Source organism: Ogataea philodendri, assembly GCF_020536065.1.
Source record: "Ogataea philodendri strain CBS6075 chromosome Unknown scaffold20, whole genome shotgun sequence".
In the NCBI taxonomy this organism is placed as follows: Eukaryota; Fungi; Ascomycota; class Pichiomycetes; order Pichiales; family Pichiaceae; genus Ogataea; species Ogataea philodendri.
The window spans coordinates 49894-73628 of NW_025764096.1; the positions used below are offsets into that span (position 1 = coordinate 49894).

Genomic DNA, 23735 nt, shown 5'->3' on the forward strand with positions numbered 1-23735 from the left:
TCGCGGGTGGCGGTGCGCGCCAATCATGACAAAATTCCGCGCGATTGCCTGCGATTGCCAGGGAAAAATTTCGCTATCTCTCGTGGACTAGGCGACTTTCGCCCAAAGAGGAAACCGCATCGCTATCGACGTCAAACTCGAGTGCGTCGCTTTCTGTTGCTGGGCCCGAGCTCTCTTTCTGCTGCACAGCCACGGTCTCTCGCCCGACGATATTGCGAGACTCTGTTTGGTGGTTATAGTTCTCGAGGCTGGTGATGAACTCCACGATAAGGTGGATCGCCAGCAGTTCGAAAAACAGGTTTAGCGGCAACAGCCACTTGGGGTCGCGTTTCACTTTGACAAAACGCACAATTTGAAGCGCCGTGCTGAGCCAGAAACTGATAACCGTGATGATTAGCCATGCCACCGTTTGCAGCTTGAAGTCGAAATCGACCCGGAACATCCAGAATAGCGTCGCCACACTCCAGATGTACACGTAAACGATGCACGTCAGCACCAGCGCAACAAGGTTGATCCAAATCTTGAACTTCTGCATCTGCTCTGCAATCAGGAAATAGTGCACCGAGTTGAAGGCCACTGCAGCCGTCATCAGCAGCGCGTTCGCGATGTTTGTCACCAGCAGCACGCGATACAGCTTGCCGCCGTTGGAACTAGTCCGGGTGCTGAACTCCAGCACCATTCGCTCACAGACATAGTACCAGTTGTAGCATATCATGAACCGGATCACGCAGAACGGGATCTGGGCGTACAGTTGGTTGAACAGCTTGGTTACCACCTCGGCCTGGTCCTGGTAGCAGTTCTCGAACTGGTTCTGCATGATATCGCTCAATCGCACTAGAGCCAGCGTCGCAAACACGGCCGGAACAAACGTGGTGAGGTGCAAGTACCACGGCCGTCGTCCGGAGGCCAGAATCGCCAATATGAACAGCAACCACGATGCCACCGCCACCGAGCACATCACAAAGTTGATAATCAGCACCGAGTCCATGAAACTGTCTCTTGTGGACGGCAGAATTGTATCACTGAAGAATTGTCCGTTAGACTGCAAATACTTGTGGAGTCCTTCCAAATCAGAAACGTTGGCAAAATAGAGCGACAAATGCGTCGTATTGACAATTTCGCCCGAGCTTGTTTGAAACCCGCCAGGCTCGAGCTGGTAGATCGAGTAGTTGCCATGCAGCAGCTCCCCGAGATCAACCATGGCAACAAGAGGTTTAATTTTAAATGCTTAAATTTTCTTTACACAGCCACGAAATAGATCAAGTAGCATTACTTGTCGCGCGAACGGCCTGGCCGCGCAAACTTGCGGGTGTCCTTGAACGCGGGCTTGTTCTCGAGCTCACGAACGTCGATGTTGACCACGTACGAGCGCTTGGGCTTCTTGTACTCGTCGTCGTATCTATCCTGGTCGTCTGCCGGTCTGAGGTCAAGCTCCTCGATCGGCAAAGACAGCCGGAACTCGGCCGACTCTTGGAAGTTGGACGACCCCCGCGACTTGTTGGTGATCATCTTGCTTTGTAATTCTCGCACAAACATAAAGTTGTTCACTCCGCGACGGTGGAACGTGGACGAAAAGCCTTCCGGATAGGTCGAGATCTCCTGTCGTTTGGCAGAACTGGTTGCTCCCGTCTGGGTCAGGTCGCCGTTTGGCGACGAGGACGAGCAGTCGAAAAACAACAGCATCTTGGAGTCCCGTCCCGTGGACTCGTTGGTGAACCTGCGCGACTTGAACGGCAGTTTCTGCTCGTTAAACAGCTTCACTACGATCTTGAACCGGATGAACAGGTCGTTCTCGGGAGAAATCTTGGACAGCTTGGCGTTGGTGTCCTGTTGCAGGTTGGTGATGTCTGCGTAGTCCTTGAAAGCCTGGTTGATCAAGGCCAGACACTGCGCGTGCGGCGTGTCGTACGGGAGCGAGGCCACGTACACCATGTATTGTGTGGGCTGTCTGGTGATGATGGTGCGGATGTACTTGATGACCTTAGCGTGCGAGTCTGGTTTGGAGAATGTCCGTTTGGCTGGTGGCTGTGGCAACGACACCTCGTCTGCCACGGGCTCTGGGCCAGAGTCCTCGGAAAACTTGCGGGTGACAAGTTCTGTGGTTATTTGTTCTTCTTTGCTGTGTAGCTTGGGTGTTTGCAGGTCGATTGGCGACGGAGGCAGGTTCCCCAAAGAGAACCCGTCAAAAAGCGGGTCCACGTAGCTTTGTGTGCGGTTGACGTTCGAAACCTGTGCCAATTGCGACCCGGACGGCGTGTTGGCGCCCACCTCCGAGCTAAACAGGCTCAACGTCAACGGAGAGGCCGGGAACCCGGTTGAATGTGCCCTGACCTCGCCGCTGGAGTTGCCGTTGAAGTCTTTGCGCTGGTCAATGGCAGGGCTCGGGAAAAACCGCGACATGCGGTGCGACACAGGCGTCTCGTCGATGGATCCGGTGCTGGCCCACAGCACGGGCGAGACCTGTGCGTTGGGGTCGTGCCAGGGAGGCTGCGACGAGCTGAACGAGCTGCGCGACGTATCCATCGAGCTTGTCTCGAACATTGCGCTGGAGATCTCGTTGCTCAGGTCGTTCCACAGTCGGCTGGACACCTCGTCGGGGAACGAGCCACGGCCCGCAAAAGCGGCCCCCTCAGAAAGCGTGCGCGACTCCTGCGGGAATATCACTGGCGATTCCCGTTGCGAGGTGGACTTATTCCACACGTGCGACCCGTTGGGACTGGACGTGCTGGACCAGATGTTCGCCGTGGCGGGCGACTTGCGCGACAATCCAAGCGTCTTGATCCCCTTTTCCAGCCCCACAGACTTGCTGCCGAACGAATTGGTGCGATTAGAAATACCTATACCAGGCGACGGCTCCGACTGAATAGACGATATCTTCTTGAACAGACCGTTGGCCGACTGCGGCTTGAACTTGCCTGCACCCAGATTCGTCTCGTCGGGAGCCGCCCGGGGTGGTTCACTCAACGGATCAAGACCCATGACTAACTCAAACTTAATAATATTTTCTCTTGTGTATCGTAGCTAGTAGGGCTTTTTCCCCACATCCGTACACGGGGGGAGGAGACGATTGCCAGAAAAGGAGGTGCTGCTCCAAAGAGAAAAAAAAAAAAGTACGGTTAAGGAATTACATCAGCAACTTGGAGGTGTTGAACTTTTCCAGGATTTTTGTTTAGGTAACCAGCACCACAACGGAGCAGGTTGATACGGGTAACGCTTTAAGACACATTTGGGAACAACCAAGCGAACAAAGTGAGTATTTGCGGGGAGGCGATTGTTGTTTTTTGGGCGTGGTTGTTGTTCATTGCGCAGAGTGCTAGCATTGAGCTTCGCAACGGGCTTACTCAAAGAATAACGTAATCACCAGACACGGGCACTAACCTCACAGCGATGAGCGAGAACGGCGGCAATTTGGGAAGCATCGACCCATCTTTCCAGAAGATCATCAAGACACAGAGCCCGGAGGGCCAATTTGAGGACGAGGTTGCTGCGGCAGCCGCGGCTATTGCGGTGAACAGTGGTCGGGGCGGGCCAGGCGGCGTGGCAGGCGGCTCCAACGGGGGTTCTTCGTCGTACAACGGGCAGTTTGCCGGTTCTGACGGCAAGGTGGACGCCAATAGTGGCTTACCTGCTCCTCCGAACGCTGTTGCTCCAAACTCGCGCACGGGGACTCCAGACGCTGGTCCAGGGCTCCAGGGCAAGGACGGCTCGATCTTCCACCACGGCAAGCCGCTCAACACCACAAAGCGCGCGGCTCAGAACAGAGCTGCACAGAAGGCCTTCAGACAGAGAAGAAAAGACCATATCGAGGAGCTGGAAAAAAAACTCACCGCGCACAGAGACTGCGAGAAGACCATCGAGAGTCTGAACCAGGAGATCTCGCGGCTCCGGGACTACATCATGCAGCTCCAGGGCAAGTTGATCAGCACGGGCGACACCAGTGTGACCAACCCTCCGTTGGGACTGTTTGGCAACGGTGCCTCGTCAAGCACCTGAACACGGACCCGGTGGATGTTTCCAGACGTATAGTATAACAAGTAGTGTTTTGATTAGATTACGAGTGTGCGAATAGGACACGATGAGAATCATCTGTCGCCAAGAAAAGCAGTTGGACTTGCGTGAGCAGACTGCGCTTCCCGGCTGGGTATTCGGCGTGGTTTTTTCTCTGCACAGAGACACATCTCCTGAACACGTGAATTCTGAGGAAACTTAAGTTGTGCATCGGGTAAACAAATCCACAACGTTGACCAACGTTGTAGGCTTGTTAGTGTTGATTAAAAATAATTTTTTTGCTAACCTTTGTTTCTCCTTTAAGTAACACAAATGCGGCTTTTACTCAATCGCAAGTCGCGATCGAGCAGTTCTCCGCCAATTCTGACGGAGCCCGCTGAGGACGGCGGTGGGGGCGATGAGCAGGACAAACAGCCCAAGGATGAGGTGCCCAGCCCCCGGTCGCTCACCATGGCAATTCCACATGCTATGAAGCGCGGGCCGTCTCCCATCAGCATTTTCAAGAAAACGTCGGGCCGGCTTGGTGACGAGCTGTCGTTGGCGTCGCCAGCGTCGCGGGCGCTCGAGTCCACCACCCGGTCCGTCGAAACGTTCTCCGACAACCTGACCGACAGAGTCAAGAAGTCGGTAGATGCGCTGCTGTCGCCGACTTCTGCGATCAGAAACCTCAACATCAGCGACGACGACTCCGCCAGCACCAATTCCGCCGACATCGGCGACTACGACGACGACGAGTACGACAGAGACCATGGTCCCGAGCAATTGGTAGCAGACGACGACGACGCTGCGTTTCCGATCCGCCGCCACTCAAATGTTCAAACAGACGTGGAGTCGTCCATCATCGGAGGCAACCCGGCCGGCGTGGATTCCGACGATCTGGACAACGACGAGACACCGGGTGAGAGTTTCTCGACACAGAAGATCTTTTCGTTCTCGTTGCCGTTTGGCTCGAACGGGCCGTCCAAACAGAGCCGGCTGTCGTCGCTGCGGTCTGTGCTGAGTGCAGGGCGGCTGAAGGAAGAATCTGACGAGAAGGAGCTCCAACGCGAGGAAATCAGGGCCAAACTGTCGCGACAGGAGTCGATCTCGACGCTCGAGGAGGCCCTGCTATTTGAGGACGTGACGAAACTCCAGGATAACAAGATCGACGCGCTGATCAAGTCGCTGCGGCCGGCCGCAAAGCTGCCGGTGAACACGTTGCTTCCGGACTATTTGCGCATCTTTGAGGAGTTCGAAGGCGACGTTATTGTGCTTGGTGGCTACCGGGGCAGCATTTTGCGGGACTCGGTCACGAAACGGCGTGCGTGGATTCCTGTGCTCAAGGCCGGGCTCAACATCAAGAAGATCGATCTGTTGCTTGGTCCGAACGACGAGGACGAGCTCAACGCCGAGGAGAAGATCTATGCGGATGGCATACTGTCGCACATCGGCCCGGTGGACATTTGCAAGAAACTGCTCACCACCTTGGAGGCCAACCCGAAGATCAAACTGCACAACTTCGGGTACGACTGGCGGTTGTCGCTGGACATCCCGGCCGCGCAATTGCACGAGCTGTTGAAACAGATCAAGGCGCGCAGCAAGAAAGGAGCGCTGATCATCGCACACTCGATGGGCGGGCTTGTGTCGCACTCGGCCATGATCAAGGACCCGTCGCTCGTGCGCGGGATCATCTACGTGGGGACGCCTGCTCCGTGTGCCAATATCATGGGCCCGCTGCGGTTCGCAGACCACATTCTGCTGTGCAAGGACCTGCTCACCTCGGAGGTCAACTTCATGATGCGGTCGTCGTTTGTATTCATGCCACGCAACGGCGAGCTGTTCAAGGACAAAAACACCGGCGAGTTGTACAACGTGGACTTCTTCGACCCCAAGAACTGGATCGAGTACAACCTGAGTCCGATCGTGAGCTCGATCCGCCTGGCCCAGGAGGCCGGCCAGCCTGTGCCGTTGCACGTGAAACAGCAGACCAAGTTTGCCATTTCGTTCGAGGAAGCGTACAAGTACCTGTGTCGGACGTTGAAGCGCACGACGGAGTTTCTGGACTCGTTGGAGTACGACGAGTCGCTCGAATACCCGCCCATGGCCGTCGTGTACGGCAACACGGTACCATCCGTGCGGTACTCGCTCGTGGACGGCATCGACGAGGTCAAGCAGGGCAAGTACTACCATTTCTTCTACGGTCCAGGCGACGGAGTCACCAACCAGAAATGGGTGTTCCCCGAGAACCGCGGGTTCCCGCTCGTGGGCAAGTTCAACTCGCACAAGGGCCACGTTGCCCTGCTGACCGACCTCGAGAGCGTGGGCAAGGCCATGCTGGCCATCGTGCGCGCGGAGCAGCAGAATTAGAGCGATGTATATATTGTATTAATTTGCGTCCAGGACTCAGTCCTGGGCCTCTTCGTACTTGACAATCAGCCACAGACTGCAGCTCGAGCACTGGACAATCAGCTCGTACATGCCAGGACCGGTGGAGGTGCCCTTGTCGAGGTCTGTTTCCGAGAGCTCGAATCCGTGCGGCGAGGTGCACCGCGGACAGCTTTTCGTCCAGAGGTCTTTGTGCGGGTCCATGTCAAACTCGTCGAGCGAGTACACCTCCAGGCCGCCGCCGTTGGCAATCCCGAGTCGCGACAGCTCTGTTTTGCGGTCCTGGTCGTAAATGTGTCGTTTGGCGGTGTCCACGAGCGTTCGGTACGCGGCAGTGATACGGGCGATCTCGTCGCCCTCGATCGCGGTGCCCGTCTTGTCCGGGTGCGAGGCAAGCAATCGCCGCCTGTACGCGTCCTTGATCTCGTCGGTAGACGCCGATTCCTCGACCCCTAGCACTCTGTAGAAAGATTCCATGCCAGTGTAATTTCCACGGCTGTGCAGAAAATTTTATGAAAAATTTAATCAGAAATATTTTCAAACTAGAAGCATGGACCGGTCTGTGGAAGTTGACGTGAAAACCGCGGATGCGACAGACTCTGTTGTTGTGAGCTCGTTTTTCAACGGCGTGGAGATCCCGGCGTCGGCCTCGTTCGACCTGTTCCGCCACAAGGACTCGTACCTGGTGCACGGCGAGACAGACACCTTGCAGTACGACGGACAAACGGTGGCAGACGACCAGCAGTACTTTATCGGGGTGTACGACCCGGCAAAAAAAACCGTCGAGCTGGTGAAGGCGCCGCTCGTGGCGTCGCGCATCACGTCGAAACGGAAACTCAGCATCCCGCGCATCAAACAGCAGGACGTCCAGCGCAACATCCAAAGAAACGCATTGGGCGAGGCCTTTGGAACGAAAAAGGCCAAGAAGGCCATTCTGGACATGGAGAAGAACAGAATCGACTCGTCGAAGCTGGAAACAAAACAATCAGACATCGTCGACTCGATCAAGATCAACACCTCCAAACTGCCAACCAGCGCACAGATGCAGGACGATCTGAACGAGACCAGGGTGATTCCGCAGTTCGATGTGGAAGCCACCTCTGTGGACGATATCTACCCGCTGGAAAACATCATTTCCGCCAAGGAACTCGCCAGTATCCGTGTCGAGAGTCTGCAGAACGACCAAACAGAGCCAAAGGACAAACTGGACCTGCTACCATACTCCAACTCGCGCTACTTGCTACGTAAGCTAGCGGCCATCTCCAAAGACACCCCGGACCGCAAACTCAAGCTGCAGATCGTGTACTACGTGTCGTTGCTGATGGGTCTGTACGCGAACCGCCGGATCCACTCCAAAGACCAGCTGATCGAGTCGCTCAACCAGCCGCCCGTGGTGCTTGTGGACCTGGTGCTGAAAAATTTCACCATTTTGCGCAAAAACAACAGAAACTACCTGATCGACCCGCGTTGCGAGGACAAGATCCTGTGCTACTTGTTGGCGCTGATTCTGAAGCTGGACGAGTACCAGGTGGAGATCTCGCCGCTGGCACAGGAACTGTCGCTGAAACCGTCCAGATTGGCTGCGTTGTTCCGGTCGTTGGGCTGTGTTTTAAAGAACGCTACCGCAGCACAGTGCGAGAAACTGGGCGTTCCAAAGGCCATTGCCGCCAACTACAAGATCGCCTCGCTCAAGGTGCCGTTCAAAGCACCAGAACAGGCCAGACGCGGCGGCGGGCCTCGAAGATAGACCATGTCTCAAAATCAATAATTTTTCATTATCATATATCATAGCACGATTAATTAGTAGAAGCAGCTGTTCAGTATCTGTACCGGTCTCTGACAGAAAACACAACCATGATCCACGCCATCACAAGTGCAACCACGCCAACGCTCACGTTCAAGGTGAACATCGGAGTCATTCCTCTGTATTCCAGCGCAGTAATGACAGGATCGGTGCTCTCCATGAAAACCAATCCTCCACACAGCAGACAGAACGAGGTGATGAGCTCTGTGAACGGCTTGGTTGGATTGAACGATTTCTGCGGGTAGAACATCATGAGTGCGAACGTGGCAAGTCTCACAAGCGAGCCGTACGTCAGTAACGAGCCCCATTGCACGTGAACCTGTGTCGACAGCTCGGAAGCCTGTTGATGTTGGGACATCAACAGTCCGGTCCAGAAAATGGTGAACGCTGGGAACGGATTAGGACTGAAACCGGGAGTCACGTGCGCAGGACGGTAGCCGTCAACCTCAAAGTCTGCACCAAACTCGGTGTTGAACTTCTCCAGTCTCCAGTCGGCCATCTTGTTCTCTGCAATAACTCCACAAAGTCCAGCCCCAAGATACAAGAATGCGATCGAAACATGCTGCAGATCCTTGGCGGTCCATTCACCGCCCGGCGATGCCAGGTGCTCCATGAAGATGTTGGTGCATCCGTAAAACAAGATCAAAGAACTCTCGAGCATCTCCATCGTAACCATACCTTTTTTAGGTTGAATCTTGTACAAGAAGGAAGTTGGCTTTTCCATTGGCGAAATGTAAGACTTGTTCCAAGCCCAGCCCATCTTGGGCCAACCTCCGCAATATCTGGCAAGAGAGACGATTCCCATGCTGAAGAAGACGCCTCCCTTGATGAAATGGGCCAGCAAGTTGAAAACATGCTCGTTCATTCCAATGCAGCTCAAAACTGCAACTCCTGTTGGAGCGTAAATTAAAAAGTAGCACAGCATTCCCCAGTTGAGGAAATGGTAATTAAAGGTGCAGACCACCCCGAAAACAGAAACTAGCTCTGCGACAATGCGGTAGCTGAAGATTTTCGAAAGAAGCCTGTTGTATCTTTGCGGCTCTGCCGAAGCGAACTCCATTGCGTGCGGGGTGCCTGGTGTGCTTTCGAGGTCGAACGAGTCGTCACTGAGACGTTGCATGTGGTCCTCTGGATCATACAAGGTGTTGGAAGGAGAAGCGTATCCGTCCATTGGGGACAAGGGGATGTCTTTTCCCGGCAATGGCATATGGTTGGTGTTGGAAGGACCCTCGAGCCATTTTTTGGCCGTGTACACAAACGCACTGGCAACGTGAATGAGGACCATGATGGCCAGACCAGAGGTCATTTTCGTGTATGCATTGTTAGGATACAAGTCGGGAGCCGTGGTGATGAAGATGGAGTAGTTTGCAATGGACACTAGAACCACGCCCGACTGTACAACGAGAGCAGGGAAAAACATCTTTGTGTCTTTGACGGCAAGCGCAAGCGGGTACATCACAACGTATGCGAGATAAATAAGAGCAAGGTGAATGTACAAGTTGGTCTTGTGAGGAGTATCGATAGTAAAGTAGGAAGTTGTGTTGTAGGCCTCCCAGAAGAGTCTTTCTGCCGGAGTGAGCTCTGTCTCGAGGATAGGCACACCGTGCATGTGGTGGACCTCATGGGGCACTGGGACCAGCTCGGAAACGTTCACGGGCTGTGTATTAGTCATGTCGCCGTGGGTGTGAGAATCCATATCCATGGCCGCCACTGTTTGGGAAACAAGCAGGGCCGCTGGTAACAAAAGCCGATTGAGTTTCATGGTGCAAGCAAGTAAGCGGCTTTGACAAGTGGGAAAAAGCCTATTTAAATTGTCCTGTAGGGTATATTCGCTCAGGAGATAATCGGGCTATAATTGCAGAACTGTGAGCCGAACCCTTTTTATGAATCCCGAGAACAAGGGGAGTACGCGTAGTTTCCTTTAATAGAAGTGACTAATTTGGGGGAAAGCGTAGTTGCTTTGAATCAGGAGAGTCGGAGGTTGCAGACAAAACTAGTGAGTCCGTAACCAAGTCCGGAGTTTAGTGGAAGTAGGAGATTATTTGACAGGAGGTCGGGAAGAACAGTCTTTGCGGAACAAGGACTGTTGTGGATGATGATTGACAAACGATCGGGGTTTGAGCCGGTTTTATGTCGGTGGTGGAGATGTTACAGTGGGACGATCACTTTCAAGAGGGTCTTGGAGCCGGTACGTGCACTACACAAGGTACTTTTCTCGGGACGTTAGGAAGCCGCAAAATGGCTCGATTGGCGCCCATAAAAGTCTCGGACGGGTACACAATAACAGCCTACACCGACCTGCGTTGTCAGAAAGTCCATCCGAGCACTCATTGGGTCCATGTCAGGGGCTCTATTCTTGCAATCGGCCAGATTGTAGACCGTTTGACACTTTTGGAAGGTTCCCGAATTTTTTTTTCACATTAGACCTGCATTAATTCCGAACAAACAGCCCCAAAAATACCAAACGGCTCGGCACCTTTCGGAACTGAGCGAATTGCATGACTTTTCGTCTGACAAATGCTTAGCTAAGTAAACAAAGCCTGCACTTGCAATCTCCGATCAGTCAGTCGGTACACATCCTTACACCAGAAACCGTCCCCCCCTACACATCTCTACCCCGCCAAAATTGGTTTGCGATATATATTTAGCCATGTCTCCACGCGGTATACTGAAGAACGCCCCCCACGAGGAGGAAACTCCTGTTGAGACGCCCGACGCGGGCACTCCCGACGTGCAGGAATTCGACAGACAAAAGGTGATCGAGAACACGCTGCTCAACTCAAAGCTGTTCCGAGACTCGTCGTCCAAGGGCGACATCATCAGGTCCCAGATTCAGGAGCAGAAACGCCGCCAGTCGCACTCGGGAAGTCTGGAGCATCTGCAATGGGACGAGAAGAACATATTGATCAACGAGCAGGAGAAGTCTGCCACCATGAAGATAGACGAGCCAAAGACTCCGTATGAGGGCGGATTTGATCCCAACAACGACTACTACCGCACAGACAACGAGGACGAGGACCATCTGGACGATTTCGATCTTGGAGAAGGTGCCGGCGACGACGCACCGTTGAAAAACGACGACAGAATCGAAGTTGTGGCCCAGGAACAAGAAAACCAGCCAGAGGAGAAAGAACAAGAAGAACAAGAAGAACTGACTCCTGAACAGAAACACAAGCTGTTTGAAGAAAGACGAAAACAACACTACCATCTAAAAGCCAATCCATTGAAAAAACCTATCCAGGTGAGAGAAGAAGAAGAATGAGCCCTGCTCAGCGTCGTTTCACCGCGAGAACACTGGCAGGGTCTAGTTTGGTTTCGTAACACATTTTTTCCAGGCGCAGGAGCTCCTGCTCCACGGCCGCGACGTTCTGCGTGTCGTACGCGCGTTTTTCCATCTGTTCCAGACGTTGGCCATAGGTTTTCCGCCATTTGCAAAAATCGTTATATGTGGGGAAAAAAGCTTGTCCTAGCTCGTCCGAGCGGGACAATTTTGCCGTGTCGTCGACGCAGAACCACTCGCCCGTTCGCGTCCATACCGAATGGCCTTTCAGGCGCTCGCAAAGGCGGCATTCAGCAATGGTGGGCATCGTTTTCGCGGTCAGTTTCCGCTCCACAGGCTCTAACGGAAATAAAAGCTTTTGAATCGTGTCGGGGAGCCATCTCCCCAGGTAAAAATGGCCCATGAATATGCCGAAATTCGACACATGGTGCTCGTTGTCGTGGTTCGTCGCCACCTTTGGGAAGTGGTGGTAGAAGAAGTTGTTTTTCTCGGGTATCTCGTCGAGCTTCCAAAAGTCCTTAAACTTGTCGTTGTGGCGGTCGAGGTACCGATGCAGCTTGAAGTTGGCTATGTCCACATAGTGGTTGATTTCGTCCGGGTCCACTGCGACGGGCTTGCGGTCGAGCGTCTCCAGATCGTCCTCTTGTAACGATATATCATCAAACATGTCTAGATTTTTTTTTGATCGGATACCGTTGTAATTCATCCGTTTCGGGCCCGCGGGAAAATGACAGGCAAGGGGGTGCGAGGTAGTCATGTGACCGGTGGTCGCGTGACCTCACAGAAGCCACAAACTACATATTTTCCGGGTCACGTGACTGTTTTAGTGGGATTGGTTCGATAGGAAAAAATTGCAGTGGGATTGGAAAACGAGTTTCGTCATAGGTCCAATGCGTGACCTTGGATTTACAAAGCGTTGCCCAGTGTGTGTTGCCGGGTAAATAGATAGGAGATGTACGGGGTCTTAAGAGTTCGAAAAAGCGGAGAAGCTGGAGCAGCCTTCCGCTGGCTGTAGTTACTCCTCTCCGTAAAGGATCGGGCATGTATGTGTGAAATCGGACCAACCCATCGTGCAAGGTACGCTAAACGTGTTTGCAACCTCCCGCAAGATATGGAGGGGGGTCATGCGGAGAACGGCAAATTTTTCGGCCGCTATTGTTCGGCTCTTGGGTGTAGCACGCAGCCCTATTGTTACCCCGTAGCTTGTTCCCAAAGCGAACAGGTTAGTCAGTGGGGTAGCAAAAGACCCAACACCAAACACGCGGAGATCTGGAAGGGTATATATTCGAAAGAAATCGGGATATTCTTCTTTATCAAAATGTCTGAGTCCATCCATTCAGACACAAACTCCAAAGTTGAGGCTGTCAACAAGTCCTCTGGCTGGTGGCCCAAATCGCTCACTTTCAACAAAGACGATGCGCCACCGCAGATCTACAACAGAACGCTGTATCTTTCGATTCTTGTTTTCGGAATCCTGGGGTGTGCCAGGGGGTACGACGAGGGAAACATCGCCGGAACCGTTGCACAGCTGGATTTTATCAAAGAGTTTGGCCTGAAAGACCCATCAAAGACCGCCGACCAGCTCGCCAACCTGAAATCCAACATCACGTCGATGGTTCAGTTGGGTTCCATCGGAGGAGCTCTTTTTTCTATTTATGCTGCAGAGAGTTTGGGAAGAATCAGAACGATGCAGCTGGGATGTTTTGTTTGGGCCATTGCTGCAATTATCCAGATCACCAGCCACAAAGTGGGCCAGTTGTACGCTGGCCGGTTGATTGAAGGTTTGTGTATCGGTACCACTGTTGTTTGTGGACCGTGCTACATTTCCGAGTGTGCTCCAAAAGCCATCAGAGGAACGTGCAACAACATTTTCGCCGGTGCGGTGTATTTCGGTATCATGCTGGCCTATTTCGCCAACTACGGCACAGCGCTCCACCAAACAGGCCGCAACCAGTGGGTGTACCCAACGTCCATCAAGATCGTTCTTGCCGGCACCATATTTATTCTCTCCTTCATCTTCTGCATCGAGTCGCCAAGATGGCTCATCAAAAAGGGCCGCATCGAACAGGCACAGATCAACTTTAGCAAGCTCAGACACCTTGAGCCAGACCACCCGTACATTCTGTCGGAGATCGCCGACATCAACGACCAGCTGCAGGTGGAGCGGGACGCCATCAACGGCTCCTCGTTCTGGAACAACCTCAAGTCGCTGGCCACGGTGAGAAGCATCCGCATTAGAATGATCACGTGCATCATGATCCAGATCTTGGGCCAATGGAGTGGGTCCAATGCCATCACCATCTACGCACCAGAGCTGTTTGCCATGGTGGGCAAGAAGAAGCAGACCGACAAACTCATGATGACTGCCTGTTTGGGTGTGGTGAAGTTCACCGCCGCTTATTTAAGTGCTTTCTTCCTGATTGACTTCATTGGCAGAAAGCGGTCTCTCTACGGCGGAATCACGATCCAGCTGATCTCGTCGCTGTATTTTGCTATCTACATGTCGATCGTTCCACAGGCCGCTGACGACGACCCCCACCTGACCCCATCGCAGCTGCGTGCGGGCCAGGGTGCCCTTGCTTCCATTTTCTTCAACGGTATTGGGTGGGTTATGGGCTGGAACTCGATCCAGTACCTGTTCAACTCGGAGGTGCTGCCGCTGCGGGTTAGATCGCTCGGTACTGCCGTGGTGATGGCGTTCCACTTTGCCAACCAGTACGGCAATTCCAAGGCTGTGCCATCGATGCTGATTTCGCTCACCAACGCGGGGGCCTTCTACTTTTTCATGGGTGTGTGTGTCCTGGGACTGATGTTCTCATGGTTCTTCATTCCTGAGGTGACGGGCCGGTCCTTGGAGAGCATGGAGGAGCTGTTCTCGCTGCCGTGGTACCTGATCGGCAGACGTGGCGCGCAGCTGGCTCCAGACCACTCCGAGATCAACAGAATCCACTACAACCCGTCTGGCCAGGGCAACGCGCACGCGGGAGACATCGACGTGGCCATGAAGGACCAGCCGGAGCAGATCGAGTACGCCGACGACAAGGTGGCGGAGCGCGAGCTGCAGGAGGTGACCTAGGCAGAGTACGTACGAATAAAAGTAGCTACCAAAAAAACACACCCACCCATATTTAAAATTCTTCGGCTGTGCTGTTTTTCCTATTTTTTAACATGTCGGACCATCCAGTCGCACAGGAGCTCGTGTCCATGGATTACGACACGTACGCGTCCGAGCTGTCGCCGCTCGAGATCGAGACGCTCAAGCAGTACCAGAACCTCGCGCTCAATTTGATCCAGCTGAAAAACGATATCGTCACCCTCAACAAGGAGGTGGACTCCACGTCCAACGGGCTCGCGCGCGGAGCGTCCCCGAAAGACAGCCTGCTTGAGGAGCTGCGCGAGCTCGAAACAAAGGTCTCTGTGATCTCCACGCTGTTCAAGTCCAGCGTGTACCAAGTGGTGGTGAACAATTCCAGCAACCTGGGCCCTACAAACGAGTTGACTACTAGTATTCAGGACGACACCATATAGCTTTTCTATGTATCAAAAATGACGACCTTGCCGTCGTTTCCGCACGAGCTGAACCGTAGCACGTCGGTGCCGTTTTGCTGGAACGGCCGCAGCACGTTGATGGTGTTTTGGTGGACGGTTGCCAGGTGGCCGCTTTTCGCGTCGCTGGAGCCTTTCAGGTCGAGCTGCCGGAACATGTTGAGTGCCGACTGGCTTTCGCTGGCGGCGGTTTTCTTGGTGGCCGGGTCGTCGATCGCAGACGTTTGTTGCCAGCCGTTCGGGCCGCCTTCGAACACAATCGGGTGGCAGTCGTGGCCCGCAGCAATCACCTTGCTAGGCGACGCGAAAAGCACCGTTTTGAACGGCAGGTACGACGTGGTGGCCTTGAAAACGCCCGCAACCTCCTGCTCGCCCGGGCCCGGGTACACCACGTACAGACTGGAGTCGTTGCCGACTGCGGCCAGAAACGAGAACGACGGGTCGAACTTGACGTCGTGCACCCACGAGCCCACGTTGTAGTCCAGACACAGGGTTTGGAACGGCAGTCTTTCCCCCCACACGGTGGAGGGCGGCTTCGCGTCAATGCTCTTGATGAACGTGGAGAAAACCCGCACATGGCCGTCTGTGGACCCGCACGCCAGCAGCACGCTGTTCTCGTGCCAGTCCAGCGACAAAATGGTCGACTTGAGCGGTTTCTTGATGTGTTTCGAGATCCACCAGTCGTTCTCCACCTCAAAGTAGCACACCGCCACCACGCGGGCTGAAGACCCCACCGCAAACTTTGTTCCGGAAGGACTCCATTTCACGCTGGTGGCTGCCCTGTTGATACGCAGCAGCACCAATGTGGGCTTGTACTCGCCGGACGGTGTTGGTTCCCACACCAAAGCGTTTCTATCCTGCGAACAGGTGACAATCTTGCCGTCCGTGCTGATATCCAGCGCAGTGACGGCCTTGTCGTGGTGCTTGAGCACGGTCACCAGACGGGGCTTGCCGGCAACAGAAAGGTCGTAGATCTCGACGTCGTTCTGCCGCGAGATCGCAACGGTCTTGCGGTCCTGTGAGAAGCAGTGGTCGTAGATGGGGTCTTTGGAAAGGCTAAACTCGATAAATTGACTCATGTCAGGAGGAACTCTCTACTGATAGGTGGCGAAAAATTTCCGTGGGGGGTGGAATTAATGTAGTATACAGTGGGGGGACAAGAACCTGCCATTGACTTACTCGGCCGGCTCTTGCTTGATCTCTGGGGCCCGTTCCTCGGTGGACTCCTTTGCCTGTTCCCGCAACGGCTCCTTCCACCGCTCCACCATGTCGTTGTACAACACCGAGCTCAGCTCAGCCTTTGCAATGTCCTTGCGGAACTGTTCGCTCTTTAACATCGTCAGCACGTACAAACAGTTTGGATAGACAAGCTGTTTCGCGTACTCGGGCCGCCGCCAGTACTCCAGGTACCGCAGGTAGTTCAGAAACCTCTCGTCCTCCAAATACCCCGTCTGTGCCAGGTACGTGAGGTACTGTAGGTTGGCCAACGACTGCACAAACTACGTGTTAGTGAAATTCTCCCCCCCACTAATCAACTTACCTCCAGCTCGATCTCCCACCGCGTGGGCAGATCCTCCGCAGCAATCTCCGCCATGTTGAAAATAAATATTTTTACTTCTTCTTTATGCCTCCGTCTATATACTCGCACCCGGTGGGGCGGCATCTCGAGGTGGCCGACTCCAAGCTCGCCATCATGGCCCGCAAGCTCAAGATCTCCAAGTTCCAGGCTTTCGTGGCCACATTGTACCCATTGACCATTTTGTTGGGCCAACTGGTTGCTATTGCGTCGCCCACGGAAATCACCTCCAACTACTTCACCTCCAAACGCAACATCTTCAACGTGCTGTTCGTCAAGAAAGGCTGGCTGTGGACGTCCGTGGTGTACTTTCTGCTGCTTGCACGCGTGCCTGCAACGTCCCGCTATGCCAACGCCAGCTCGCTCCAGCAGTCGCTCAAACAGTACGTCTGTGCAACCGCGTGGTGGATCTTCTATTCTCAGTGGTTCTTCGGGCTGCCCATCATGGACAAGGTGTTCATTCTCACGGGCGGCCAGTGCTCGGGGATCTCGCCCGCAGCTGCCATCGACACGAGCAAGTTCAAAGTGATGAGCTCCAATCTCGACGAGTTGCTCTATTCCTCCAGCAGCATCACGTCCGCCAAGTGTCGCGCCATCAAGGGCCGCTGGCACGGCGGCCACGACCCCTCGGGCCACGTGTTCATCTTGTCGTTGAGCTCGATGTTGCTGATCCTCGAGTGTGCCCGGTTCTACTCGTTGCAGGACCTGCAAACAGAGTGGGCCAGGTTCAAGCAGTCGACAGCACGGTTCTGGGAGACCAGGTCGCTGCAAACAGCCACGCCGCTGCTCAAGGACTACCCCCTCGTGTACATCGCGCTGCTGCTCGTGCTCTGGTTCTGGATGCTGTTCGTCACGTCGATGCACTTCCACTCCTTTGTCGAGAAACTGGCCGGGCTCGCGTTCAGCTACCTCGGCATCTATGCATCTATCCGGCTGTTCCAGTGATCACACCGGCAACAGCGACTTCCCCACTCTCCACGCGCTCACGGGGAGACTCTGCAAATGCAAAACGGTTTTCCTGATCCATCCATAGTACAATAATATACCGAGCACTATGCATAGCAGGTTTGTGTTGTAGTAGCCGTCTGCGATCGTCGTGCACACGCCGCCGTGGCCCGCACAGTCGTCCTTCAGCGACGCGGTGTAGCAGTTGTAGTACGGCGCCGTCTCGAACGGGTTCTGCGGCATCGGGCTCGTGGGCAGGCACTTTGCGTTCGTGAGCTTGTCAATCAGACTCAGAACAATGATCTTGGGCCACTGTCCGCCCAGATTGGAGAGCGTGTTCAGCGTCGTCATGTACGTACCACCGATCAACGGGTCTGCGATCTTGGTGTGGAACGCACAGATCGACACAAACTGGATCGTCGACATGAACGAGCCGAGCAGGTGCTGGAAAATCACAAACAGAAAGTACGTCTTGGTGACCTGGCCGCTCTGCGGGAAGCTCCAGACGAGGATCTGGCCCAGTGCGGCCGCAACAACACGGCCCAAGTAAGCGTACATCCAGGGCTTCAACGGCTCGTCTCCCGTGGACCATCTGGCAGAGTAGTAGCCAAAGATGATCTCGAACGGGAAGTCGATCAACACAGTGATGGCCAGGTCTTCTCTGGAGAACCCTTTATCAAGCAGTTTGAGGTTGGTTGCTGCCTCGTTGGCCTGGAATGCGATCTTGGACACCAGGTGCACCAAAATGAACAGTTTCACGTTCTTCAGTTTGATCACGTTCCACATCTTCTGGTACACGCTGATCAACGCAGCTCTGCCCGACGGCTCGCTGTACGCCGTGTGGACCTGGGATCCGGCAATCCGCGTGTGTTCGTCTCTGTGGAGCTCTTCGAGCTCGATATCCTTTGGCGAAGCGTGTTTGTCGACCGACAACGGGTCTTCTGGCACGAACAACGCAATCAGCACCGTCACCAGCAAGTAGATCCACCCCCAAAACGACATGTACTGGCCGAGCGACAACACGCCCTGTGTACTGGGGGTGCTCCGCAGGTACGAGTTGGCAAAGTCCGGGGAGTTGAAGGCCAGGAACACGGTGAAACTGAGGAAATAGCCCGTGTTGAGGCCGATTGTCTGGGCCGTGGACGCGTAACTCAGCGCATCCTTGGACAAGATCGTCAAGGCCCAGCCGTCCACGGCAATGTCCTGCGTTGCACACAGCAGGATCAGAAAGAAGAATGTGTATGTGAGGGTGTAGAGGTTTTTCTTCATATTGAGCATGACGTTGTCGATGAGTGTTCCGAGCACCAGCAGCGTGAGTCCGGAAACGGTCTGCACGGGGATGATCCAGGACCGTCTTCGGCCGATTTTCTTGAAGAAACACGAGTCCACGATCGGCGACCACAGCAGTTTCAAAGAGTAGGGGTACGACGCCAAGGAGAACACTCCGACTTGGGAGTAGGTGAGTTGGCCCGATTTGAGCAGGAACGGCACCGCCCCGAACGCAAGGCCGATGGGGACTCCCTGGATCAGGTACAGCATCACCAGCAAAAAGAACCGGGGACGGTCTTGCACGGGCAGGTTTTTCTGAGGGGGATCAAGGCCATGGTCGAGTTTTGGGTCATTGGCCACGGGTTCTGGTCTAGTCTGGGCGGCCACGTCGCCATGGACGCGCGGCGACGGCGAGTTCGAGTCGTCGTGGCGTTTGAGCGAGTTCGCGTACAATGGCAGCACGTCCGGGGTCTCGCTCATGGGAAAAACAATTTTGCAAATAAATCAAGTCCTATTAAAGCGTATACATATTACTTTTGCGAATTTAGGAATTCCAACACCTGTGTTTTCGCCTCGTGGGTCTTGACAATCACCACGATCAGTCCGTCAGAGCCAACCTCGTACTGTAGATTGCCCTCGTTTGGGTACGCCACCTTTTCGTCAAAGGAGTCGAACCACTCGTTCACCTTGTCGATGGAGTCCACGCCGGCAAGAACGTGTTCTTCGAACTCGGACGCGTTGGTGCTCCCGTCCGCGTTGGCCTCGCCATCCTGCGTTAATAGCAGCACTTTATAATCGAAACCAAGAGACATAAAAACTTTTTTTACGCGTCATGTCGCAGCAATTAACACCGGCACTCAACAGTCTGGAACAGGTGATGTCGTCGCCTGGACCGGCGCGCGAAAAGGACCGCGACGCGGCGATCCGCACCGAGCTCGACAAACTGGCCAAGATCAACGCCGCGTTCGAACAGAGCAGTATCTCCATCAGAGAGTCCACCAACTACATTCGCAGAATCAAGGAAAGCACCGTGAAGGCCAACGAACTGATCCAGATCTGGGGAAAGATCTTGTCGCAGAACAAACACACAGCACAGCTGCTGTCGGACCCGGAAAACACATGGAACGGAGCCAGCCACCAGGACGAAAAAGTGGCAGATAAGCTCGCGCAGTACGAGGAGCTGCTCCAACGGTACGAACATCTTGTCGCCGAGCGCAAGAACGACGACAAGCGCAGGCGCAGAAAGTAAATAGGCTGTATACTAAAATCATCTCGTTAAATCTTATTTCACAATCTTGCAGATCAGGTCGCCAGCATCAACACTATCGTTCTCGTTGACCGTCACCTCGGAGATCTTTCCCGAAACCGGCGAGCTGATCACCATTTCCATCTTCATGGCGCTCAAAACACACACCGGGTCGCCCTTCTTGACCTCGCCGCCGTTGTGCACACGCACCTCGATCACCACTCCGGCCATTGGGGCTCCAACCTCGTTCGGGTTGTGAGCGTCCGCCTTTGGACGGGTCACCGTCTCCACAGCAGCAAGCTTGTCCTCAACAGTGACCTTTCTCATCTCACCGTTGAACTCGAAGTAAACCTCTCTGGTTCCGGTTTGTGGAGAAAGATCTCCAACTGCCATCACCTTGATCACAAACGTCTTTCCTTGCTCGATCTCAACAGTGATCTCCTCCTCAATCTTTGGTGGAGCAAGGAAGAATCTCGTTGGCAGCACAGAAAGATCGCCGTACTTCTCCTGGTTCTTCTTGAACGCCTCAAACACCTTAGGGTACATGTTGTACGAGGCAACGTCAAACTCGGTGATCGAGGAGCCGAATCTCGACTGCAAGTCCTCCTTGATCTTCTTGAGGTCGAATGGCTCGAGCTCCAAACCTGGTCTGCGGGTCAGCTTTCTTCTCTTTCCAGCAAGAATGTTGGTTCTCAATGGCTCTGGGAATCCTCCGTACGGAGTGCCCATCAGTCCTTCAAAGAAGTCCAGAACAGAGTCGGGGAAGTCCAACTCGGAAGCCAGTCTCTCCACGTCTTTGGAAGTCAGCTTGTTGGAAACCATGAACTGAGCAAGGTCTCCAACAACCTTCGAAGTTGGAGTCACCTTGACAATGTCGCCCAAAAGCATGTTGGCGTCCTCGTACGCCTTCTTGGTCTCTAGCCATTGCTCGCCCAAACCAACCTGTTGGGCCTGGAACAGCAAGTTGGTCAACTGACCACCCGGAATCTCGTGGTTGTACACCTCTGGGTCTGGACCCTTGAGGTCGGCCTCGAAACACGAGTACAGCAGTCTCATCTCAGACCAGTAAGCGTCGAGCTCTCTGGCGCTCTCCTCGGTGATACCAGTATTGATCTCCCTGTCCAAAGCGGCAATAAAGGCACTCATAGAAGGCTGGGAAGTCAGTCCAGACATGGAGTTGACAGCACAATCGACGATGTCGGCACCGGCAAGTGCACAGGCAACGTAGGTGATCACACCGGTACCGGCAGAGTCGTGCGTGTGAACATGGATAGGAACAGATGGGTACTTCTTTCTGATGTTACTGATCAACAGTTTGGCAGCAGCAGGCTTCAAAGTACCGGCCATGTCCTTGATACCCAACAAGTGGGTGCCCATCTCCATGATCTTATCAACGGTCTCCAGGTAGTACTTGAGGTTGTACTTCTTACCTGGCTTCAACATGTCTCCTGAATAACAAATGGTGGCCTCGACAACGGCACCGGCCTTCTTGACAGCGTCAACACCAACCTTCAACTGCTCCAAGTCGTTCAGAGCATCGAAAACTCTGAAGATGTCAACACCAGCTTCCTTGGCCTGCTTAACGAAATGGTCAATAGCATTGTCAGGCAGAGAAGAGTAAGCCACTCCGTTGGCTCCTCTCAGCAGCATCTGGAAAGGAATGTTTGGAACGGCTTTTCTAAGCTTTCTCAGTCTATCCCATGGGTCCTCGTGCAAGAAACGCATGGCAACGTCGAAAGTGGCACCTCCCCAACACTCCAAGGCAAATGCGTACCTCAAGGCATGAGCGGTGGTTGGGGCGATGTTCAAAAGGTCTATGGTTCTGACTCTAGTGGCAAGCAGAGACTGGTGGGCGTCTCTCCAAGTAGTGTCCATGATCATACAACCGTCAAAGGCTCTGATCTGGTCGGCAAATCTCTGTGGACCGTAGTCCAGCAAGTATTGTCTGAAAGATTCTGGAGGAGTCGACTTGACGTCGATCTCCCAGCCGTTCACGTCGTGGACGACTGGGATATCGGCCTCTCTGTTCAGCTTTGGCAGGCCAATTTGACCCTTGATCGAGGATCCATTGACACAGAGGTCGGCAAGGTACGACAACAGCTTTTGAGCTCTGTTCTTGGATTGAACCATCTCGAACAACGATGGGGTGTCGTCGATAAAAGTGGTCCAACAGTCACCAGAAACGAACGTTGGGTGGGTCAACAGAGCAAGCAAGAACGGAATGTTGGTCTTGACACCTCTAATTCTGAACTCGACCAAAGATCTAATCATCTTTCTTCTGGCAATCTCGTAGTTCGAACCAGAAGTGGAACACTTGACCAACATGGAGTCGTAGTGGGGAGAGATAATGGCACCGGCAAAACCGTTACCACCGTCCAATCTCACACCGTTACCACCAGAAGATCTGTAAACCTCGATCTTACCAGTGTCTGGCTGGAAGTTCTTGGCTGGGTCTTCGGTAGTGATTCTGCACTGGATTGCAAAACCTCTGGTGGTGATCTTGTCCTGCAACAGACCAAGTTGTTGCAAAGAAGCACCAGCAGCAATCTGGATCTGAGCAGCAACAATGTCAACACCAGTGACTTCCTCAGTGATTGTGTGTTCGACCTGGATTCTTGGGTTGATCTCAATGAAATAGTGTCTGTTCTTTGCATCAACCAGAAACTCAGCAGTACCTGCGTTTCTATAGTTGGCAGTCTTTGCCAGCTTAACAGCATCGGTCAAAATGGCGTCTCTGACCTCAATTGGCAGGGTCTTTGCAGGAGCAATCTCAACCACCTTTTGGTGTCTTCTTTGAACAGAACAGTCTCTTTCGAACAAATGGATAACGTTTCCGTAGTTATCGGCCAGAAGTTGCACCTCAATGTGCTTTGGTTTGTCCAAGAACCGTTCGATAAAGCAGGTACCGTTACCAAAGGCGGTCTTTGCCTCAGAGGTTGCTCTGCTGAAAGCGTCCGCAATGTCCTCACCTTCACGAACGACTCTCATACCACGACCTCCACCACCAAAGGCGGCCTTGATGATGACCGGGTAGCCGTATTTGTCCACAAAGTCCTGAGCCTGGTCAACAGAGTCGATTGGGCCATCTGTTCCGGGAACAACAGGAACATTGCACTTGCCAGCCAGGTTTCTGGCACTGACCTTGTCTCCGACAGAGTCGATGACTGTGTGGGGTGGACCCACCCAAATCATGCCCGCTTCCTCGACCTTGCGGGCAAAGTCCGAATTTTCAGAAAGGAAACCGTAGCCGGGGTGGATCATGGAGACACCATGTTCCAAAGCGATGTTGATGATCTCGTCGCTCTGCAAATAGGCCTGCACTGGTGAGTATTGGCCTCTAGCGCCAATCACATAGGCCTCGTCCGCCTTGAGTCTGTGCATCGACAATCTATCTTCATGGGAATAGATAGCGACTGTTTGCATTGACAGCTCATGAGCAGATCTAAAGATTCTGATTGGGATTTCTCCTCTGTTGGCTACCAGGATCTTGTTGGCATTGGAAAGGATTTCCGAGTTCTTGCGTAATTGATGCAACGACGAATGGTCTTCCACCTGTGCCATCTTGTCTGATAAAAAGAGAAGAGTGAGGGAAATTTAAATTCTCAAGGCTAATAAAAAAAAAAATGACGGCTCTAGGGAAGTGGGGGGGAAATGACTCGGGCTCCCTGGTAGTTGCATTTTTTGAGTCACGGATACA

General features: G+C 53.6%; 23 protein-coding genes across 23 annotated transcripts; 14 read left to right on the top strand and 9 right to left on the bottom strand.

Moving 5' to 3' along the window:
* Nucleotides 1-73: 73 nt before the first annotated feature.
* Nucleotides 74-1201, bottom strand: OGAPHI_005338 (uncharacterized protein; the record flags this gene model as incomplete). The annotated part of the gene is made up of 1 exon (XM_046206512.1): nucleotides 74-1201. One exon carries the CDS (start codon nucleotides 1199-1201, stop codon nucleotides 74-76), a length of 1128 nt encoding a protein of 375 aa, XP_046059771.1.
* On the top strand, nucleotides 816-1091 carry OGAPHI_005339 (uncharacterized protein; the record flags this gene model as incomplete). The annotated part of the gene is made up of 1 exon (XM_046206513.1): nucleotides 816-1091. The coding sequence occupies one exon, from the start codon at nucleotides 816-818 to the stop codon at nucleotides 1089-1091; it is 276 nt and encodes a 91-aa protein (XP_046059772.1).
* A 68-nt stretch (nucleotides 1202-1269) lies between the features above and the next one.
* OGAPHI_005340 (uncharacterized protein) lies at nucleotides 1270-2979 on the bottom strand (the record flags this gene model as incomplete). The annotated part of the gene is made up of 1 exon (XM_046206514.1): nucleotides 1270-2979. The coding sequence occupies one exon, from the start codon at nucleotides 2977-2979 to the stop codon at nucleotides 1270-1272; it is 1710 nt and encodes a 569-aa protein (XP_046059773.1).
* Nucleotides 1955-2863, top strand: OGAPHI_005341 (uncharacterized protein; the record flags this gene model as incomplete). The annotated part of the gene is made up of 2 exons (XM_046206515.1): nucleotides 1955-2199; nucleotides 2284-2863. The coding sequence occupies 2 exons, from the start codon at nucleotides 1955-1957 to the stop codon at nucleotides 2861-2863; spliced, it is 825 nt and encodes a 274-aa protein (XP_046059774.1).
* Nucleotides 2980-3341: 362 nt separating the features above from the next.
* Nucleotides 3342-4721, bottom strand: OGAPHI_005342 (uncharacterized protein; the record flags this gene model as incomplete). Its single annotated transcript, XM_046206516.1, has 2 exons — nucleotides 3342-3667; nucleotides 4334-4721. 2 exons carry the CDS (start codon nucleotides 4719-4721, stop codon nucleotides 3342-3344), a joined length of 714 nt encoding a protein of 237 aa, XP_046059775.1.
* Nucleotides 3388-3993, top strand: OGAPHI_005343 (uncharacterized protein; the record flags this gene model as incomplete). Its single annotated transcript, XM_046206517.1, has 1 exon — nucleotides 3388-3993. One exon carries the CDS (start codon nucleotides 3388-3390, stop codon nucleotides 3991-3993), a length of 606 nt encoding a protein of 201 aa, XP_046059776.1.
* OGAPHI_005344 (uncharacterized protein) lies at nucleotides 4321-6354 on the top strand (the record flags this gene model as incomplete). Its single annotated transcript, XM_046206518.1, has 1 exon — nucleotides 4321-6354. The coding sequence occupies one exon, from the start codon at nucleotides 4321-4323 to the stop codon at nucleotides 6352-6354; it is 2034 nt and encodes a 677-aa protein (XP_046059777.1).
* Nucleotides 4824-6146, bottom strand: OGAPHI_005345 (uncharacterized protein; the record flags this gene model as incomplete). Its single annotated transcript, XM_046206519.1, has 2 exons — nucleotides 4824-5160; nucleotides 5683-6146. 2 exons carry the CDS (start codon nucleotides 6144-6146, stop codon nucleotides 4824-4826), a joined length of 801 nt encoding a protein of 266 aa, XP_046059778.1.
* Nucleotides 6355-6390: 36 nt separating the features above from the next.
* OGAPHI_005346 (uncharacterized protein) lies at nucleotides 6391-6849 on the bottom strand (the record flags this gene model as incomplete). Its single annotated transcript, XM_046206520.1, has 1 exon — nucleotides 6391-6849. The coding sequence occupies one exon, from the start codon at nucleotides 6847-6849 to the stop codon at nucleotides 6391-6393; it is 459 nt and encodes a 152-aa protein (XP_046059779.1).
* Nucleotides 6850-6922: 73 nt separating this feature from the next.
* On the top strand, nucleotides 6923-8119 carry OGAPHI_005347 (uncharacterized protein; the record flags this gene model as incomplete). The annotated part of the gene is made up of 1 exon (XM_046206521.1): nucleotides 6923-8119. One exon carries the CDS (start codon nucleotides 6923-6925, stop codon nucleotides 8117-8119), a length of 1197 nt encoding a protein of 398 aa, XP_046059780.1.
* Nucleotides 8120-8189: 70 nt separating this feature from the next.
* On the bottom strand, nucleotides 8190-9878 carry OGAPHI_005348 (uncharacterized protein; the record flags this gene model as incomplete). Its single annotated transcript, XM_046206523.1, has 1 exon — nucleotides 8190-9878. One exon carries the CDS (start codon nucleotides 9876-9878, stop codon nucleotides 8190-8192), a length of 1689 nt encoding a protein of 562 aa, XP_046059781.1.
* OGAPHI_005349 (uncharacterized protein) lies at nucleotides 8227-9450 on the top strand (the record flags this gene model as incomplete). Its single annotated transcript, XM_046206524.1, has 3 exons — nucleotides 8227-8417; nucleotides 8516-9077; nucleotides 9178-9450. The coding sequence occupies 3 exons, from the start codon at nucleotides 8227-8229 to the stop codon at nucleotides 9448-9450; spliced, it is 1026 nt and encodes a 341-aa protein (XP_046059782.1).
* Nucleotides 9879-10826: 948 nt separating the features above from the next.
* OGAPHI_005350 (uncharacterized protein) lies at nucleotides 10827-11438 on the top strand (the record flags this gene model as incomplete). The annotated part of the gene is made up of 1 exon (XM_046206525.1): nucleotides 10827-11438. The coding sequence occupies one exon, from the start codon at nucleotides 10827-10829 to the stop codon at nucleotides 11436-11438; it is 612 nt and encodes a 203-aa protein (XP_046059783.1).
* Nucleotides 11439-11445: 7 nt separating this feature from the next.
* Nucleotides 11446-12123, bottom strand: OGAPHI_005351 (uncharacterized protein; the record flags this gene model as incomplete). Its single annotated transcript, XM_046206526.1, has 1 exon — nucleotides 11446-12123. One exon carries the CDS (start codon nucleotides 12121-12123, stop codon nucleotides 11446-11448), a length of 678 nt encoding a protein of 225 aa, XP_046059784.1.
* Nucleotides 12124-12774: 651 nt separating this feature from the next.
* On the top strand, nucleotides 12775-14532 carry OGAPHI_005352 (uncharacterized protein; the record flags this gene model as incomplete). The annotated part of the gene is made up of 1 exon (XM_046206527.1): nucleotides 12775-14532. The coding sequence occupies one exon, from the start codon at nucleotides 12775-12777 to the stop codon at nucleotides 14530-14532; it is 1758 nt and encodes a 585-aa protein (XP_046059785.1).
* On the bottom strand, nucleotides 13021-19604 carry OGAPHI_005353 (uncharacterized protein; the record flags this gene model as incomplete). The annotated part of the gene is made up of 7 exons (XM_046206528.1): nucleotides 13021-13757; nucleotides 14488-14528; nucleotides 15039-16058; nucleotides 16182-16474; nucleotides 16543-17487; nucleotides 17566-19267; nucleotides 19327-19604. 7 exons carry the CDS (start codon nucleotides 19602-19604, stop codon nucleotides 13021-13023), a joined length of 5016 nt encoding a protein of 1671 aa, XP_046059786.1.
* OGAPHI_005354 (uncharacterized protein) lies at nucleotides 14625-14984 on the top strand (the record flags this gene model as incomplete). Its single annotated transcript, XM_046206529.1, has 1 exon — nucleotides 14625-14984. The coding sequence occupies one exon, from the start codon at nucleotides 14625-14627 to the stop codon at nucleotides 14982-14984; it is 360 nt and encodes a 119-aa protein (XP_046059787.1).
* On the top strand, nucleotides 16696-17523 carry OGAPHI_005355 (uncharacterized protein; the record flags this gene model as incomplete). Its single annotated transcript, XM_046206530.1, has 1 exon — nucleotides 16696-17523. One exon carries the CDS (start codon nucleotides 16696-16698, stop codon nucleotides 17521-17523), a length of 828 nt encoding a protein of 275 aa, XP_046059788.1.
* On the top strand, nucleotides 17948-19587 carry OGAPHI_005356 (uncharacterized protein; the record flags this gene model as incomplete). The annotated part of the gene is made up of 2 exons (XM_046206531.1): nucleotides 17948-17988; nucleotides 18075-19587. 2 exons carry the CDS (start codon nucleotides 17948-17950, stop codon nucleotides 19585-19587), a joined length of 1554 nt encoding a protein of 517 aa, XP_046059789.1.
* Nucleotides 19605-19624: 20 nt separating the features above from the next.
* On the top strand, nucleotides 19625-20297 carry OGAPHI_005357 (uncharacterized protein; the record flags this gene model as incomplete). Its single annotated transcript, XM_046206532.1, has 2 exons — nucleotides 19625-20037; nucleotides 20099-20297. 2 exons carry the CDS (start codon nucleotides 19625-19627, stop codon nucleotides 20295-20297), a joined length of 612 nt encoding a protein of 203 aa, XP_046059790.1.
* OGAPHI_005358 (uncharacterized protein) lies at nucleotides 20075-23599 on the bottom strand (the record flags this gene model as incomplete). Its single annotated transcript, XM_046206534.1, has 1 exon — nucleotides 20075-23599. The coding sequence occupies one exon, from the start codon at nucleotides 23597-23599 to the stop codon at nucleotides 20075-20077; it is 3525 nt and encodes a 1174-aa protein (XP_046059791.1).
* Nucleotides 20583-20867, top strand: OGAPHI_005359 (uncharacterized protein; the record flags this gene model as incomplete). The annotated part of the gene is made up of 1 exon (XM_046206535.1): nucleotides 20583-20867. The coding sequence occupies one exon, from the start codon at nucleotides 20583-20585 to the stop codon at nucleotides 20865-20867; it is 285 nt and encodes a 94-aa protein (XP_046059792.1).
* OGAPHI_005360 (uncharacterized protein) lies at nucleotides 21210-23365 on the top strand (the record flags this gene model as incomplete). The annotated part of the gene is made up of 3 exons (XM_046206536.1): nucleotides 21210-21262; nucleotides 21353-21442; nucleotides 21535-23365. The coding sequence occupies 3 exons, from the start codon at nucleotides 21210-21212 to the stop codon at nucleotides 23363-23365; spliced, it is 1974 nt and encodes a 657-aa protein (XP_046059793.1).
* Nucleotides 23600-23735: the final 136 nt, after the last annotated feature.